Source organism: Numenius arquata, chromosome Z, assembly GCF_964106895.1.
Source record: "Numenius arquata chromosome Z, bNumArq3.hap1.1, whole genome shotgun sequence".
In the NCBI taxonomy this organism is placed as follows: Eukaryota; Metazoa; Chordata; class Aves; order Charadriiformes; family Scolopacidae; genus Numenius; species Numenius arquata.
In genome coordinates this window covers 71,717,855-71,735,501 of record NC_133616.1, presented here as the reverse complement: position 1 = coordinate 71,735,501, position 17,647 = coordinate 71,717,855, and the positions used below count along the sequence as shown (strand labels likewise).

General features: G+C 40.2%; 1 protein-coding gene across 1 annotated transcript; it reads left to right on the top strand.

The window, feature by feature from the left end:
* The first annotated feature begins 979 nt into the window (after positions 1-979).
* NAIP (NLR family apoptosis inhibitory protein) lies at positions 980-17,346 on the top strand. The gene is made up of 14 exons (XM_074166597.1): positions 980-1,559; positions 3,699-3,798; positions 4,293-4,374; positions 5,260-5,311; positions 5,792-5,911; positions 6,439-6,538; positions 6,844-6,919; positions 8,075-8,132; positions 9,998-12,118; positions 13,645-13,812; positions 14,744-14,905; positions 15,029-15,115; positions 15,831-15,995; positions 16,982-17,346. Exons 1-14 carry the CDS (start codon positions 980-982, stop codon positions 17,344-17,346), a joined length of 4,236 nt encoding a protein of 1,411 aa, XP_074022698.1.
* The last annotated feature ends 301 nt before the right edge of the window (positions 17,347-17,647 follow it).

The following is a 17,647-nucleotide window of genomic DNA, read 5'->3' as shown; positions in this document are numbered from 1 at the left end:
AACAGGTTGGAGATTCTGGATTTAGAATCACTTTCTTAAGGATGAATTTGTTTGGTGAATGTTGTAAATCTCTTAAGATCCTTCAGTGATTTGAAAAAAACACATTTAACTACGTGGAGTTGAACTGTAGACATGTTTGCTGCGTTCTGAACCATCGCACAGCAACACATTTCCTACGGTTGTCTTACCACAATGCTAACAACAACAAACAATTATTACTTCTACAAAATAAGCTATATTTGAGAAGACTACTGTAAATACGTTTAATAAGCATTTAATAAAACCACTTTATTAGAAGTATTGACAGTATGCATTTGGCAATAAATTTCATTGCCAAATGAATTTAATTTTGAGATTATGTTCATTTACATGCAATTCCTGCTAGTTGCTACTTATGTTGAAAACAGTTTAAATTTAAAAATTCTGCAGTAAAACAATTGCTTGCTCTGATTTTTTTTAAATCTATTTCTCACTTTTACTTCCCACCTTTCATTTGGCACTGTATCTTTTGCCACCTCAGTTTTTTTTCTAATTTAAGGAGAAATTCAAAGTGTGCTAGCAACAGCCATGGATTTGAGATGGAGGAACTGAGATGATTGAGGCGTGTTGGTTTACCAAGGCCGTTCTAGGTTTTGAAGCTGCAGAATCTGCCACTGATCTGTGTTATCTTGCTCAAATCTCACCTGTTTGTGTCTCTTCTTTCCCTCTATTTTGATTGTGAAGGCTTCAGGATACTTACTATTGTCATTATAAGGGCAGTGGTCAATCAGAGTTCACAGAAGTCTCAGTTTGGCTATTCAGATTTATAATACACCTGTTTATACAAACTCTCCAGTTACCTTATCCCTTCTTAGGAAGGTGAAATCAAGCATTTATAACCTATAGGAACCATGATATTAAGGTAACAGAGGTGATGACTAAATGTTATCTAAAAGATGTGGGTAATAAAATGTGGTAGTCTTACTTGTTTTTTTAGAAAATGTCTGCCAAAGAGGACCCTGCAGCAGAGACGAGTGACAATGAAATATGTGAGCTGAATCCTTCTGCAGTTCAAGCTCTTCTCCCTTACACAGCCATTGATTTCCACAAACTTGCCAAGGACATGGAGGCAGAATTCCAGGAAATCCGTAGACAGCTGCCGAAGACTTACAACCCTACCATGAGAAACGAACACAACAGACTAAAGTCCTTCTTGTCCTATAAGTCCTATTCATCATGGTCTCCAGCAGAAATGGCAGCTGCTGGGTTTTATCACACGCTTGTTAAACACAGCATGCAGTGTTTTTGCTGTGGATTAGTTCTATTTACCACGAAGGCTAGATGTACCCCATACGAACAGCACAAGAAATTTTCTCCCACTTGTGACTTTGTCCTGGGCAAGGAGGCAGGTAATATTTCAAAGTATGACGTACGTGTTCAGAGGTTGGAGGAGGATCCAGCAGAAGAGGCCTGCAGGTACAGCACCGAGGACGCGAGGCTGCAGTCCTTTGATGGGTGGCCATTCTATGCCAGAGGAACAAAGCCTGATTCGCTTGCCAGAGCTGGGTTTTTCTTTACAGGTATTAGGAAGTGATGCTTGGAAGGATGTCTGTTTTGATTTGTAAAATGGTGTGAGTCTACCTATAATGCTAGAATGGGTATAACATCTTTTTTCATGCCGCTCATCCTTTTGTAATGTATTTTATCCCCCCTGAATGCTTTCTTTCCCAGGCTGAAGAACATAGGCAACTCAACCATTCCTCACACGGAAGGTGTTCCACATGTTTGATCATCCTTGCTGCTGTTCCCTGCCCCTTTTCCTATTCTAACACAGTACTTTCTGAGCTGAGAAGACCTCAATCACATGCAGTGTTTAAGATGTGGCTTAATTGTGAGTTTGTACAGAGGCATAATTACCCCTTTTTCCACTTATCTTTCTGTAACAGATGCTGGTCTTACAGATCTGATGTCTCTTCTGCCCCAGCAAAGGGGCAGACTGCTTTTTAAAAATTGGTATTATGTTTCCTCCACTCAGCCCTAATCTATTGCATAATTGCTGTGGTTTTGGATGCACCTGCTGCAGCATGGCCCCACTGGTTAAGACAATAGGAATCTCCCTGAATTCTTCTGCAGTGAACGTTAATGCAAATATTGCAGAGAATGTCACTTCAAGTCCTCTGCAATTGCATTGTCCCCTTTGAATGGTTCATTTACAGCCTCGTTAGCAGTTGGCTTTACCAGCTCTCTCCACTTTTCTGTTTTTTTCTTTCTATCTAGAAGAAGGTTTAGATTCCTTTAACTTGTCAGTCTTGGACTTTTTGGGTTTTCTCCAGCCTGCCTGATTCTTTTTTCCCTATCCCATCTCCAGAGATTTTGAGCTGTTTTCTTTGCTCAAAAGCTTCAGCTTTTTGAATGATACTTTCTTAATTCTTGTAATCTGATTTATTTTCCTGTCAGCCATACTCATTTCCTGTAACTTTTCATGAGTGTTTTGTAATAAATAGCACATACTGGTGTTGCACTTCCAGTAGAAAGTATTTTGAGAAATTCTCAAATGCCTGTAAGGGAGTTGTTGGGGGTTTTTGGTTTAGTGGGGGTTTTTTGTATTGGTTGCTTTTATTTAGTCAGCCATTTCAGCTTCCTTACCTTTACGTAGTTCCTGTTTTCAGAAGTTTAACACAGCCTTAGTAAGTTCCCTGTTTCTCTGGGGGATGTTGCGTCTAAGTAAATTACAATCATGGTTGCACAGTGACACTTCCCCTGTGAGACTTTGACCTCTTCCCGGCAGATTTCTCAATACCAAGTCACATCATCTTGCAGACTTGCTAAACAGCTGCCCCACCAAGTTATGCCCAATAGTCTCTTAAAAAAAAAAAAAAAAAAGCCCTATTTTGCATCCCAGGCTGGTATCTGTGCAGTCCCCTTGGGGGATAACTGGAGTGTCTGGGTACAATTCTGTTTCTTGCCCACAGAGCCTCTCTCATTTCTTTGAGCTTTACGTGCCCAGTTTTGTCATCCTGCTTGGTTGGCTGGTAGCATGGATCAAGAACTGTATTATTCCACCAGAGGCCTGAAATTCCAGTCTGTAGAAAATCTTTGCTTTTCGTTGGTTAGTTTGATTTTGTTTTAAGGTATCATTAAGATTTGATACTCCTTTTCCTTCTAGCACTGTTTAATCAGTTTTCCCTGAATATTTTATATACTGGCATCGTGGCATTTGACTGACCTGTCTTTCTCTCATGACATTATGCCAACTATCAGTATGTTGACTTAGGGACAGAAATTCTATTTCTCCCACCTTATTCCATAGGTTTCCAGAGTTATTAATTTACTCAACTTTTACAAATAAACTGACTAGCTAGAACTCAAAATTAAAAAAAAAAAAATTAAAAGTCAACAAAAAAGACAAGTTTATTCTATCAAGCCTGTACAAATTCTCAGATATTTCTGAAGTTTTATTTTGATGGAAAGATCTAGCTCATATTTGCACTCTTGGGTTTAGACCCAGACTGACCCAACTAAAATTAAATGGAAATCCAAGCAGTTTGGTAAACCTTTTTCATTTCAGATGCTATAATCTAAGAAAAAGGCTTCCCTTATCTGCAAATTTTGGACCAATGATATACACTGGTACATTCATGATCACGTGGCTAGAGTGTCAGCAAGTAAAACACACAAATGTATGAATTCCTCTGAGATCTGTAACTCTCTACATGCAGGCAAGAAAGATACAGTGCAGTGTTTTGCTTGTGGTGGATGTCTGGGAAATTGGGAAGATGGTGATGATCCTTGGAGAGAACATGCTAAATGGTTTCCTGAGTAAGTTGACTGATTGTCCTAGAAATATTTCTATATGTAAAAAAAGGTTGATTTGTGTGATATTTCTTTTATTTTCCCCAGCAACAATGCTGAAAAACAAACAAACAAACAAAGAACCCCACATTTTTGTCTTCAAGGTTGTTACATTCAGACAATTGATTTCAGCAGATCTTTATTTCTGAGAAGTGAACAGTATAAGTCTGCTAACCCTAACCTTATAATTATTCTATGTATATTGTTTTGCATACTTTCTAAAGATCTCCCATGGGCTTTTCACTGGGAAAAAGCCAGCTGATTATTCTCTCGGATAATCACTATGTTGCATGAACAATGCTGATGGCACTGAAAAGTTTGCCTTTGTTTCATCGTCTTTCTGTTGTGAAAAATCCTGAGTGTGCACCTCTTAATAACTGAAACACTGCTCCCAGAATTTTAACTGGAATTAATGCTTAGGAATGATGTTTGGGGTTGTTTTTTTTCTTTTTTTTTTATAGGTGTGAATTCCTCCAAAGTAAGAAATCAAGTGAGGAAATTAAAAAGTACATTGAAACCTACAGTGGATTTGTTGGAGTGGTGGTAATCTTGTAATCTATTTCTGTCTTCCTTTGTCATGGAATATACCCCAAGGAGGCACTATCCAGGACTTGAAGATAAGAAAATTAGGCCTTGATCCTGATTTTCACCCTCTTTCTCCTAAAAAAAACCCCAGCAACCCAAAAGCTGTGTATAATGGCATTTGTGATTAAGACTATGTACTCTAGGTGCAATTTGTTTCATGTAAGTTTATTTTGATGTGTGCATCCAAGCTGCTTGCAAAGGCAGTACCTAGGTAGTCCACTGATGAAAAGTGACATACCTCTAATTGATATTTATCCTACTCGAAGGAATATGGATGAATTAACTCCTCATGGCACCTATATATATGTATTGATTATTAGGAAGATTATAGGTGATCATGCTAAACTAAGCACTTCTGCATGGCTGAAGTCAGGTTAGGTGAACTTTATCCTGCCAGCTCTTATTGTATGACTACATCTTTGGGAGATTTGCTTTCATCAGAAAAAATATCATACATGTAAGGTCTTTCAAGATTAAAACCCTTAGGCCTCAAAAATCTCAAAAAATCTGGAAGCTAACCCCCCTAGTTGATGGAGACAACTGCAAATATCTCTTGGAAAATACCATCTCAGATATCTTAAGAGCATCAGTGCTATCTTTCTCTCCTTAGAGATGCTAAGGAAAGAGTTTGAGGAGAGACATTTCTTCTCATTAATAGTAAACTGTCATTAGTCAATTCTGTTTCAGAAAGTTCTCTCTCTCAGACTGAAAGTGTTTAAAAATGTTGATACTTAGTACTAGCCCTGTTTATATACCATAGTTATTTCTTTCATTTACCTGAAGAGTGAAATGAAAATAGAGTGTATAATAGAAATAAGTATTAATTTTTAATTTTCTGTTTAGGGGAAGCATTTCACATCTTCCTTTATCAAGGAGAATTTGTCTACCACAACAGGTAAAAGAATAGAATATACTGACTGTTAGCTTTACATTAGAAAATAGTGCCTTCATATTTTTATTGTACATCACCATTAACAATGAAAGCTGCTCCAGACTGTTGCTTTTCTTTCTGAAGGAAGATTACATGTGTAAAAGATTATTGCTTCTGTATTTCTGAAATTTTTACTGCAAGTAAAAATTTGTTCTCTATAAAAGCTAAATATAAAACATGCTGCTTAAGTAGATGTATCTCACTTGCATTTGCCTGTGTAAGAAAGAAGTGAAGCCTGGAGGCTTTGAAAGAAAAATATAGATTTTAATCTGTACTATAACTCAAGAATATACATTTACAATTGTCTGAAAGATATGGTTCTGTAGGCGTGTTTTTGCTTTGCTGTAAGCCTCAGATATTTGCAATTTAGTTCTATTCCTGCTTTGGAGAATCTGATATCAGGCTAAAACTTTCCTGACTAATCAAATATCTTTGGTTTCAAAGGTGATCTTGTCTTGAACATCTTTGAGGATGAAAGAGTTCGACTGGACTCTTTTAAAACTTGGCCAGCAGAAGCCCGTGTTGAAGCCACCGCTCTTGCTAAAGCCGGGTTTTTCTACACAGGTTTGAACCAAGTTTGTTAGCTATATAAACACAGGACAAGTAAAAGATTCGCTTTCCAACGCAGCTGGGACAGAGGCTGAGGATATCCTGCTACCTAATTAAAATCTTGCTATAGCTTTCAGTAAGGGGAGAAATGTAGCCGCAAAATCAGAATGGCTTTTCCAAAACCCAGAGTGAGGGAAGCAAAATGGAATGACCCTGCCTGAGGTGACAGCCAGAGCAAAGAGTTGGAAGGAGGATATGTTATGAGAAATGAGAAAGCATTTATCTGGGCATTTGTATATTCATTTGGTTTGTGTCACTTAAAGGACAATAACGATACATCTCTCAATTCCGTGGCATTTTCTTTTCCTTGATTTAATTTTTATTATTTGTCATTTTAAAAACATGTAATTCCAGTAACAGAGGCCACTGAAGTAAACTCATGAAACAACTGCATTGTTACAGTTTTTATGCTGCCGACATAGTTAATAAGGAAAGAAATCATGTACCTGACCATTTCGAGGTGTGTAATTTCCTCCTTGCAGGAGAAGGCACTAAGGTGCAGTGCTTCAACTGTGCACGTTGCTTACAGGAATGGGAAGAAGGTGAAGATCCTATGGAAAATCATGCAAAATGGTTCCCAGAGTGAGTGACAGAGTATCTTCTCTAAGACAATTTCCTGCTGTGCAGTGAAAGTTGCCATATGCTTTTGCTGGTTTTTTTTTAATGCTACTTCAATTGTATATAAATAACTATGTGTTTCTTGAGTGTATAGGACATTGCACCTCTGTGAAACCCCTTTTTTTAGATCAATGTTTAAATACAGAAATACAGTAGAAGTTCCCAAACAAAAAGGATAGTTTGAGAAATAGTTCCGTCTTTCTGCCAAATGTAAGCAACTGAAGTAATGTATTGCACCAACTGCTGTGTCTTTTGGAAACATCATTTAGTTCCAACTGCTTGGAAGTACTTGGAAAGTCACCGGAAGAGCAACCAGAGAGCCTATCGACGTCGCAGTCTGCACAGGTTTGCACTAGTCAGCAGTATTTGCTGTTAGTGAAGCAATACTCGTGCTTTGCAGTGCACACGATAGTTCTAGGGAGCCTCTGCACGCACGCGTGTGTGTCTGCAGAACAAGCAGCTTTTTGCGGTGCTTCATCCCAGACAAGATTTTGAACACACCACGTTTCAGAGGTCACTGAACGGGGAGGGGGGTATGTGACACTGTTATGGCTTGAGGAACACACAACAATTTATTGTCATTCAGACTATTATTCTCTCACCCGATGACCCCTCCCCATCCAGGAAGGGGAATCAGAAAAAAACAAGGAAACTCAAGGGTTGAAATATAAACAGATTTAATAGAATAAGACTAGATAATTAGCATTAATAATACTAAAGAACCTGTATTGATCCCGATATAAAATACACAAGGATTATACTCAGCCACTTCAGTAGGAAGCTGCATTCCCAGCAGGGGACAGCAAATGTGGGACACCGCCAGCACTACAGCTTTGGGAGGAAGGGAAGGACTCAGGGGTCCAGCAACAGGGCAAGAAGTTCTCTGGACCACCACCATCAGGGGAGGGAGAGAGTTCCTCAGCAAACTTTCTAATTTATATTGTGACATTCATGGTATGAAATAATCCTGTTGGCCGGCCTGGGTCTCACTCCTCCTCATCCCCACACCTGACAAGGCTCGAAACACCGAGACCTTGGAACCCGCACACCAGAGCTGGCTATAAAGTAAATATTTTCACAAATTCAGACACTAGAGTCTTCTAAAAGTGCAGTTTTCCCAAGCATTAGAAGAGACTATAGTGGCATCTTCCCTGCATCTCTGCAGGCTGTCTCATGGGTTTCTCTCGACAGTCTGCACCAAGGTTATGTGTCTGTCACGTCAGAGCTGGGCCTTGTTTCCATCCTAGCTAGGTATGAAGCAAAACCCTGGGATGGAAGAAGCTTCCAGGGAAGACAGAGAGAGATAAAGATCATTATGGCTGAGGTCCTGCTTCTGGGAGGATCAAAAGAATTTTACTCACGTTGAAAAATACAGAGACAGTACTGCATATATTGTAAATTGTCCTTGTAGCTGCTGGTGCTTGCTGGTACCTAAGCAACTCAGTTTGAACTAAATAATACATATTTAAGAGAGTATAACTGGATTTATTTTTGTTCTAGCAAACTCCCTGTAAGCCAAATCTTGAAGAGAAAGCAACGCTACATTCTGTAGGAGCTGGTAAGTACTGTGAGCCGCAGCCTCACTTGAAAGGATAGTGGTGTTGAATTTACATTTTAATTCGAGAGGGTTGTTAAAGCTTTTCTGGATTTGACCCTTACTTAGTAAGACAAAATTTTCATTGAAATAAGGACTGAGTTAGGATTTATGGATTGCCCACATGTAGGGACAACAAATAGTAGAGAATCTGTCAGCTACTGCTTGGTTTTGTAATATGTGAATATAAACCAATCCCTCGGCAGGTGAAAGGCATTTCTATGAAGATGAGACATATAAGCAAACTAAATTATTTTGTGACAATACAGTATGATTTTTTTTAATTCATGTTTTGGAAAATTGCAAATGTATATCAGCTGCATGCTACATATTATATGTATGTGCTTTCAGATACAGAACAAACTAGTTGAGAGAACCTTCCACTGTCTTTTGCTTCTGATGCTTCCTTTTCCCAAATACTATGGCCCATTTCAAAGGGGTGGTTTTCTTGATAGATGTGTGTGGATTTCTGAGGGAAGAGCTCATACACAAAGGAGTTTGCACTGAGTTGCTGCAGAACAGTACTGCCGTGCAAGCACAGGGTTGATAACTCAAAATTAAATTTGCTATAGCAGTACTGCCCAGATGCTCTCTTTAGCAGCCCTGTGTTAATCTGAAAACAACTATTACTGCCTCCCAGAAATGCCAAAATTATTTGGGGTATATGTATCAGATGGAGCCGTTTTGTAACTCTTGAAGGCACCAAAAGCACATTTTAGAGCTCTGAAAGCATAATAATAGTTTTCAACGGTGGAGGGAACAATAAAATTGCCAGTTTATTAATGAAGATGTTTGTTTATTCTTTGTATTCACCAAGATGCGCAGCTCCATTTCACTGAAAGCAACTGGGGCTGTTTCTGGTAGGAAGTCCCAGTTTGCCAGGCTATGGCATCAATATACTCTGTCTTGTCTGAAATTCTTCAGAAAAGGAGCTCACTGGTGTCATCTCTCAGTGAAGTGCAGTAAGAACCAGTAAGCATTTCCAGGGTTCATTGAACTTTTGTTGAATATGCAAAGAATAAAACGGTACTGCTTTATTTGAGATAACAGATTACCATGGGGGTTTTTGGCAATATATATACTGCACAACTGTATAATTACGTAGATGTAAAAGTACATTTACTTACCTCAGCTGTTCAGAAATACCCAAGTACAGCCACCACACATTTATTTTGGGGCAGACTATCTATTTTGTGGATAAACTGTACTATGGGCACAGAAAATACAGCTGGCTCTATACAGAATCAGTGTCTGTACCAGAACTTGGGAACCCTGGCAGAGCAACAGCTTTAGAGAGTGTGGTGCAGAGACTTGGGGGTTCTGTAGAAAGATAATGTGGGTCCAGAAAGGATGTTTAGGTCAAGTTTATCACTACTTTGTCTGCATGGTGCCATATGAATGTGTCTTCACAACTCTCTGAGCCTGCTTGCGAGGCTGGCAATTCAGGTTTTTATTGATGCAGTGCTGGATCTACACTAATTATTCTTTCCAGTCCATGGAAGGCTACACCATTGCACTGAGATACCAGCAAGTCTCTGCACAGAGCTAGGTCAGCTCCAGCAAAGCTTTTTACCTCAAGTTTTTCACTTGATTACTTGATACACGCAATCTGACCCTACATTAAGCCAGATGGGTGCAAAGCCAACTGACTAGGACAAAGAGAAAGTGTGGGAACTTGGTTTATCCAAAGTGATACAATTTTTTCCCATTATCTAGAAAAATTCAGGTCCTGGTTATTCCAATTTAATGGACAGTTGACTATATTTGACTTTTGTATACAGAATCAGCTGTTCACTAGGTTTTATTATTTAACGTTATCCTTTTTGCAGACATGACATCTGTTGAAAGTCAGTGTTTTCAAGAAGCAAGGAACTTGACCGAACAACTTACAAAGGCTTACAATGATAACAGCTTCAGCAAATTGTTTTCCTTTGGGAACTCAAACCATTTGGCTATTGACTTGAAGTTACTCTATGGGGACCTATCAGTTGTCTCAAAGGATATTAATGATCAGCCAATACAGCAGCTCTTTCTTCATGAAATCCTTGTGAACCTTAACTCTACCATCATGCTGGAAGGTGAAGCAGGAAGTGGAAAAACAGCATTGCTCAGGAAAATAGCTCTTCTTTGGGCATCAGGTGGCTGCCCCATTCTGCGCAGGTTTAAGTTTGTATTTTATCTCTCCCTGACTTACGCAAGACCAGATCAGAGCATGGCTGATATTATATGCAATCAACCAGTAGGATTTGTGGGACCATTAACAGAAAAAACTCTAAGAGACACAATTCAGCCACTGAAAAACCAGGTCCTATTTCTTTTGGATGACTATAGTGAGATCAATTCAGTGCCCCAACCTGTAGAAGAACTTATACAAAAGAACCACCTCTACCAGCATTGTTTGATTGTTGCTGTCTGTACCAACAGGACGAGAGAAATCCGCAAGTATGCAAGCACCACTTTAAGCATTGCAGAGTTCCCTCTGTCCAGCACTCTGTATGTACTAAGGAAGTTGTTCTCCTACAATGTTGACCTCGTGGACCACTTTCTCCTACAGCTGCAGTTTGAACAGTCTATGCAGACCATTCTAAAGACACCGCTTTTTACGGTGTCTCTCGCTGCATATTGGATACAGCACCCAAAGGGCAACATAATCAGTGATAAGGTTATTTTTAAAGCTTATCTGCTCTATCACTTAGTAAAATACAGTGAAGAAACAGAACATGTACTGGCTATGTTTTCCTCATGTGGTGATCTTGCCTTAACTGGTCTTTTCAAGTCATCCTTTGATTTCACTGAGCGTGATCTGGCTGAAGCAGGAGTTGATGGAGATGAAGCTGTTAGGTTGGATTTACTGAGCAAATTTACTGCCCAGAGGCTTCATCCAGTTTATAAGTTCTTTCACCCCTTGTTCCAGGAGTTTCTTGCAGGAAGAAGACTGAGCGAGCTCCTGGTTTCTGATGAAAAAGAAAAACTGGAGCAAGGGCTGCAGTACTTGCAGCAAATCAACACATTTAGAAAAGTTGCTGGGCGCTATAATTTTTTATTGGATTGCACTTGCAGCTTCCCTTCCAAAGCAGTCCCCAAAATTATATCCTATTTATTTAAATTGATTGACTGCAAGGAATCATTGGAAAGCCAGTCAGAAAATGATGAACACCTGAAGCACCATTCAGACCTTCCACTAAGAATGTTATTAATTGACCAGTTAAGTTTTATTGATCCAAAAGCGCTTCTTCCATTTTTCATTCAGTATTTACTTGACTTTGCTACTTCTGTAGCTTATAAGAGTAATACTGTCTCTCTGTGTGCCCCAATCATTTTTCAGTTCCTAAGAGGCAAAGATATTTCATTAAGTTCATTTATATCAACACAAAAATCTCGGCTGTGTTTTTTCCAGGATTACCCAGAATCGCTGTCTCTACCCAGTAGTTTTCAGGTTTCAGTACAAGGAAGTGAGCCCAAAGAAGAATTTAATATAGCTGAAATAGGTGCTTGCTATTCTTCTCTGGAGAGGCCAACAATTGACCGAGATTATGCTCCTGCATTTACGTGTTTTAATGACATGGTGCAAAAAATGAAAAAGGGAGAAGAAGAAAGTAATAGATTTATTTCACTGATCCAAAGACATCTACCAGACGACATCGTGTGTCCTTTCCTACATACAACAGGGAAGATGCCACTTTTAAAATGTACTTTCAGCAACATCAGTTCCTTTCAGGAAGCTGACCTCAGAAATTTGATTACACTGTTTTCTGTTTCGGATTGTATTGAACTTCAGCTAAGTAACAGTCCTGGATTCATAGAAGTTATCCGACCTGCTATTGAACAGTATAAGGAACACTTTAAAAAATGTAGTCTACATCATCTTAACTTAAGCATAGCAGAGCAAGAATTACTTCTCTCATTGTCTTCTGTGGAATGTCTTGAGATAGATGAAAAAGAAATGCCAGGTACAGCTTACTGAATTTTGGCAGAATGTTATTTTTCTCCCTAGTTCCCTTTTCCTTTCTCTCCCCTTGGTGCCTGACAACTGAGCAGCTCCATATCCATGACTAGTAAGGCTATCTTCTTGCATATGCATTTCAGGGAATAGGCAGCCATTCTGCATAATAGATTTCCATCCTGTCCCCCTAATTTCAGACTGATCTCAATACTGATCTAAAAGAGGTGTATGTCACTAAAGAGGCAGAACTGCACTTCAGCAGAGGACAGTGCAGTATGGAGGACAAGCAGGCGCTGACAGATGTGCATTTTCTGCCTGGGGTCAATATATTCATCAATGACCTGGATGAAGGGATGGAATGTACCCTCAGCAAGTTTGCTGATGATACAAAACTGGGAGGGGTGGCTGACACACCAGAAGGCTGGGCCGCCATACAGTGAGACCTGGACAGGCTGGAGAGTTGGGCAGAGAGGAACCTGATGAATTTCAACAAGGTCAAGTGTAGGGTGCTGCACCTGGGGAGAAATAACCCCATGCAGCAGTACAGGTTCGGGGCTGACCTGCTGGAGAGCAGCTCTGAGGAGAAAGACGTGGCAGTCCTGGTGGACAATAGGATGCCCATGAGCTAGCAATGTGCCCTTGTGGCCAAGGCGGCCAATGGTATCCTGGGGTGCACCAGAAAGAGTGTGACCAGCAGGTCGAGGAAGGTTATCCTGCCCCTCTACTCTGCCCTGGTGAGGTCCCATCTGGAGGACTGTGTCCAGTTCAGGGCTCCCCAGTTCAAGAAGGACAGGCAGCTGATGGAGAAGGTACAGCAGAGGACTGCAGAGATGATCAGGGGACTAGAACATCTCTTTTATGAAGCAAGGCTGAGGGACTTGGGTCTTTTTAGTCTGGAGAAGACCGAGGGGGGATCTGATCAATACCTAGAAATACTTAAAGGGTGGGTGACAAGAGGATGGGGTCAGTCTTTTTTCAGTGGTGCCCAGTCACAGGACAAGAGGTAAGAGGCACAAACTTGAACATAAGAAGTTCCATCTAAACATGAGGAGGAATTTCTTTACTCTGAGGGTGGCAGAGCACTGGAACAGGCTGCCCAGGGAAGCAGTGGAGTCTCTGTCTCTGGAGACATTCAAAACCTGCCTGGACAAGTTCCTGTGCAACCTGCTCTAGGTGGACCTGCTTTGGCAGGGGGGTTGGACTAGATGATCTCCAGAGGTCCCTTCCAACCCCATATCATTCTGTGATTCTGTGAGTGGGTCTGCACTGGCCTGTCAAAATAGAGAAATATGGGATCCTGCCAGGCATATGCTCAGGCTGCAAGCAGCAGAAGCCGCAGCCAAGGGTGCGTTGGCAGGGAAGGGCAGTGGTACAAGGAGAATAGGAAGCAGCAGTGAAGAGAAGGGAAGCCAAACATACTAGGATGCAAGACAGTGAGGTTAAGCCACAAAACCCTTGGCAAATTGTCAGAAGAACAGAGGGATTAAGCAGATCAACCCAATTTCATTGTACGTTTGTCTGGCTTCACCACAGAACTACTTTATTCAAATTTGGACAAATTCATCTGCCTGGAGGAACTGTCTGTGAGTCAATGTAAGAACTGCGATGTATTTGATACAATACCTGACGGCTTCAAAAATCTCCGTAACATGAAGAAATTGTTGATAAGAAGAATGAAGCTTGAGAACAGCTCTAGGCTGGGTAAGGTGCACTTTAAAACTTGAGGTACTGTATTCCACTAGAACTTGTTAATACTGAGTAGCAGTTTTAATTTCTCCTTTAACAGACATGTAGTATCACTGAGGTGTCCTCCCGTTGCTGCTGCCTTACAGCTTCTACCTTGAGTCTAGCACCCCAACAAAAAAAAAGAGGAGCTGAACCTTTCAGTGCTGTAACTTTACAGACCTCCATAAGTAAGTAGGGAGGAACGAGCAGGACTGTGCTCTTTGTTCTCCTGGAGCGAGTATTTTCCCTCCTCACCACTCACAGTCCACTGGGAGGAAGGAGGGACAGAGCACAGCTGGCAGCTTAGTCCAGATCACGTGTACAGCTGCTCTGACAGGTCAAAGACCAGGGCATGACTCCTGTTTTAGCTACCTTTTTTCCAGGAAGCAGCTTACTTTTCAGTCCAGGGTCCCTGGAAAACCAAGTTTTTGTACAGGATGATAATGATTACCCAGCTCCTACCGCACAAACTAACGTCATCCAGTGAACTAAAAGGCAATATCCGGCCCTTGGATAGGGTTTTACAATGTAGCTAAAACTAATAACTTTAGGGGAAAGGAGTTCAAAAAGTTTCAGTCCTGCTAAATTAAAACCTAGGATATTTTTCCCATGTGAAATAAACTAGAAATTAATCTTTGGCAAAGCTGGCTTGAATTTTAAGGTCAGAATGATCCATCATGATTCTAGTTATAAAATAAAACACAGGCCACCTGATTTTAACATGTAAGCAGAGGAATCAGGTTGCCGCTCCCATCCATCTTTTTACCTGTCTCACTTGCTTTTGTTGTGGTAGAAGATGCTTCCCTCCACAATAAAGTTTGCAGGTGGAGCTAGGAGAGCCTCCCTGTTTTTTGACCTCTGTTCACTATACAATGATTCTCTGGTGTTGCACCATTTTGTTTTGTAGTTGAATTTATTAAGAGCTTCCAAGACCTCTCTGTTTTTCACCTGGACTGCACCAGCTACTTCAATTCTGAATCCCTTCTGGCAGCACTTTCTTCATGCAAGAAATTAACAGAAATCAAGTTAACTGGGTCATTTTTGAGAGACGGAGATTTGCTATCTTTAGGTAGGATTTTAATTTTTTTTTTATACAGAAAACTCACTTTTTAAAACTTAGTAGTCGAGACAAACTGCTAATTTTAAGTTCCAAGAATGACAATGTATACCTTTTCTTTTACTTTCCTTCTAGGTGCTGCTCTGCCCAATTTTGTCTCTCTCAAACTGTTGGACCTTAATGGGCAAAATTTTGACGACAATGAAGCTTGCGAAACCTTTGGTTTGTACTTTCCTTTCGGCTGATTTCATTTGTTGCATTTGACAGAATTATTTTGTTTCAGGTTCTTTTGGAGATCATAAGAAATAACTTGAACAGCTTAAATGCCACCTGAGATATAGCAGAGTATCTTATCTCAAACTAGAATGTTAAATTGGATCTCACAAAGCAATTTGGGATGCAGGGCATGTGTTCACCTCCTGAGAGGGATGAGCCGAGCGAGATGGCTGGCTGTCCTCAACTGTGGAATCAGAGGTTCTCAGCACCTCTGAAAGCCAAGATGGTCCTCCAGCAAAAGCCATGTCTATAGGGAACAGGGAAAGATTGAAAAGGCTTGCATTTTGGGGAGAATTATCCTAATTTATTTTTCTCTTCTGTGGGTCCCTTGAGTTTGGCAACATGGAAGATTCCTTTTATCTCTAGAGGACTCTATGAGGACTATGAGACCTCTTAGACCCTTTCTGGAGTAGGGTTGCATTTCCATTGCTTGCATTTCCATTTCCATGCATTTCCATTGGTGACCTTTTCAAGTTATTGTGTTACAGAGTGAAGCAACCTTCTCAACAATGGCAGGGGCCATTGAGGAAAGAAAACCTATAGTAACCTATTGCCCAGGGTCTAAATTTAAATGTTGTCACTTGGCTCTGCTGCTGTCACTCACTGGCATTTGCAAGATTTATAGCTGTTTAATTTAACAGGAAAGATCTTCTCTCCGCAGCATGCAATTTAGGTGCTCTGCTTCACCTGGAGGAGCTCATCCTTCCTGGAGGGAAGGGAATAAAGTCTGCAGCCAAACTGATAGTTCAGCAGTGTCTACACCTGCTGCACCTCAGACACTTCTCATTTATCCCATGTCTGGATGATGACAGCCTGTTGGAAATAGGTGAGTTCAAAGGAGAGAACTTCAAACATGAAATAGCATTTCTGAGTAGAGAAGATTGCTTCAGGATAAATTAACCTTCTGTTTGTATACACTGCAACAATTGCAAATTATTCGTCATTTTTAATGGGTGTATTTTCTTCCTCTTTGCTCTATACACAGCCCAAAATGTTTCTTGCTCATCAAAGTGCATTCAGACTGCTTATACGCTACTTTGATGAAACCTCTTCTGAAATGCCTCCTTAGTCCCCCTTGTCTTCTACAAAGCAATGTAAATGACAAGAAAAGCAATCAGTGGGGAAAAAGACTGACTTAAAAGAGAGCTTTGTAACTTCATTGCTAGGTATATTAGCTTGTATGCCCTAGCTGTTAAAACTCCCTATTACCAAAACAATTCGTGAATTCAATATCCAGTTAGTAGTCTTAGATCTACCACCTCATATATAGGCTAGAGAAAATGTATTCTTTTGTAAGCCAATGCTAAGCCTGTCATATCATCTTCCTTTATTTTTGACATTCATGTTAGTATGTATAGTGATGATGACAAGAGTCCCATCTTCTGAGCAGGCTGGCCATTAAGGCCAGGCTGGAAACTGTGTGTGTGATGGTGCACAGGCATGGACGAGACTGGTAAATCCAATATCTTGCATCTGTGCAAAGCTGGTCTGCTGTCTGACCTCAAGTGTTTGCATAAGCTGGTGTTGTATTTGCTTTGCTCTATAAGAGCAGTATTCAAACAGTCATGAACACACTGGTATCTTGTTCTACTAGGCATTAATGCACCTGCTAAAGCGTCCTCTATTTTATCAGTCTCTTCAGTCTGAGGTATTAAAATGCTTAGATGAGTTCAAAGTTCTGCTTTTTCAACCTAATAACAACTTTATTTTATTTTTAATGTACAGTAACTGAGCTTCACCATATTTTCATTCATGTTTCATGTGGGTCTGGAGCATCTTTAAATCCTTACTGATGCCTGTTTATTTTTGCAGCAAAGGTTGCAAACTGTGGAGGTTTCCAGAAGCTTGAACAGCTCTCGCTGTCAGCAAATCACGATGTTACCGAAACTGGTTGGAGAAACTTCTTCAGAACGCTTAATAACATGCCTGCTTTAAAACAGCTGGACATAAGCCGTATGTTCACACATCAGATTAAAGCCAGTGCACCAACAGTGACGGCCTTTGTCCAGTGTGTTTCTCGACTGCCTGGACTTGTGACAATTGCCATGATGGGTTGGCTCCTTGACGCAGAGGACCTTAAAATGTTTGATATCATGAAGGAGCAGCATCCCCAGTCTAGGAGTTTAAAATTATCCTGGCAATGGGCCTTGCCACTTTCACCAATTATTCAAGACTAGAAAAGTTTGAAAGTGTTAGGGTTTGGGTTTTTTTCTCTTCTTTCTTGTATTATGAATTACAGACCTGCATTGCAAATAGTAAACATATAGTGTGAAATTTTTACCAGAATGAAACATGCCACTCTCTTCTACAGCAGGATTAGGTTAACGTAAAAGGATTGCGGAACAGAAATCAGCATTATTTTAACTCTAAAAGCTCGACTTGTTTTGCAAATATGGTTATAGATTGTATCTGAGTGATATCTTCCAAAGAAAAATGTAAAATTTTGTCAAAAGCCTATTTAAAATAAATTATTTCTAT

Coding starts and splice junctions, on each gene's coding strand:
- NAIP (XM_074166597.1), top strand. CDS start 980: ATGTCTGCCAAAGAGGACCCTGCAGCAGAGACGAGTGACAATGAAATA. Junction 5,912..6,438: donor AGCCGGGTTTTTCTACACAG/GTTTGAACCAAG, acceptor TCCTCCTTGCAG/GAGAAGGCACTAAGGTGCAG. Junction 14,906..15,028: donor CGGAGATTTGCTATCTTTAG/GTAGGATTTTAA, acceptor CTTTCCTTCTAG/GTGCTGCTCTGCCCAATTTT.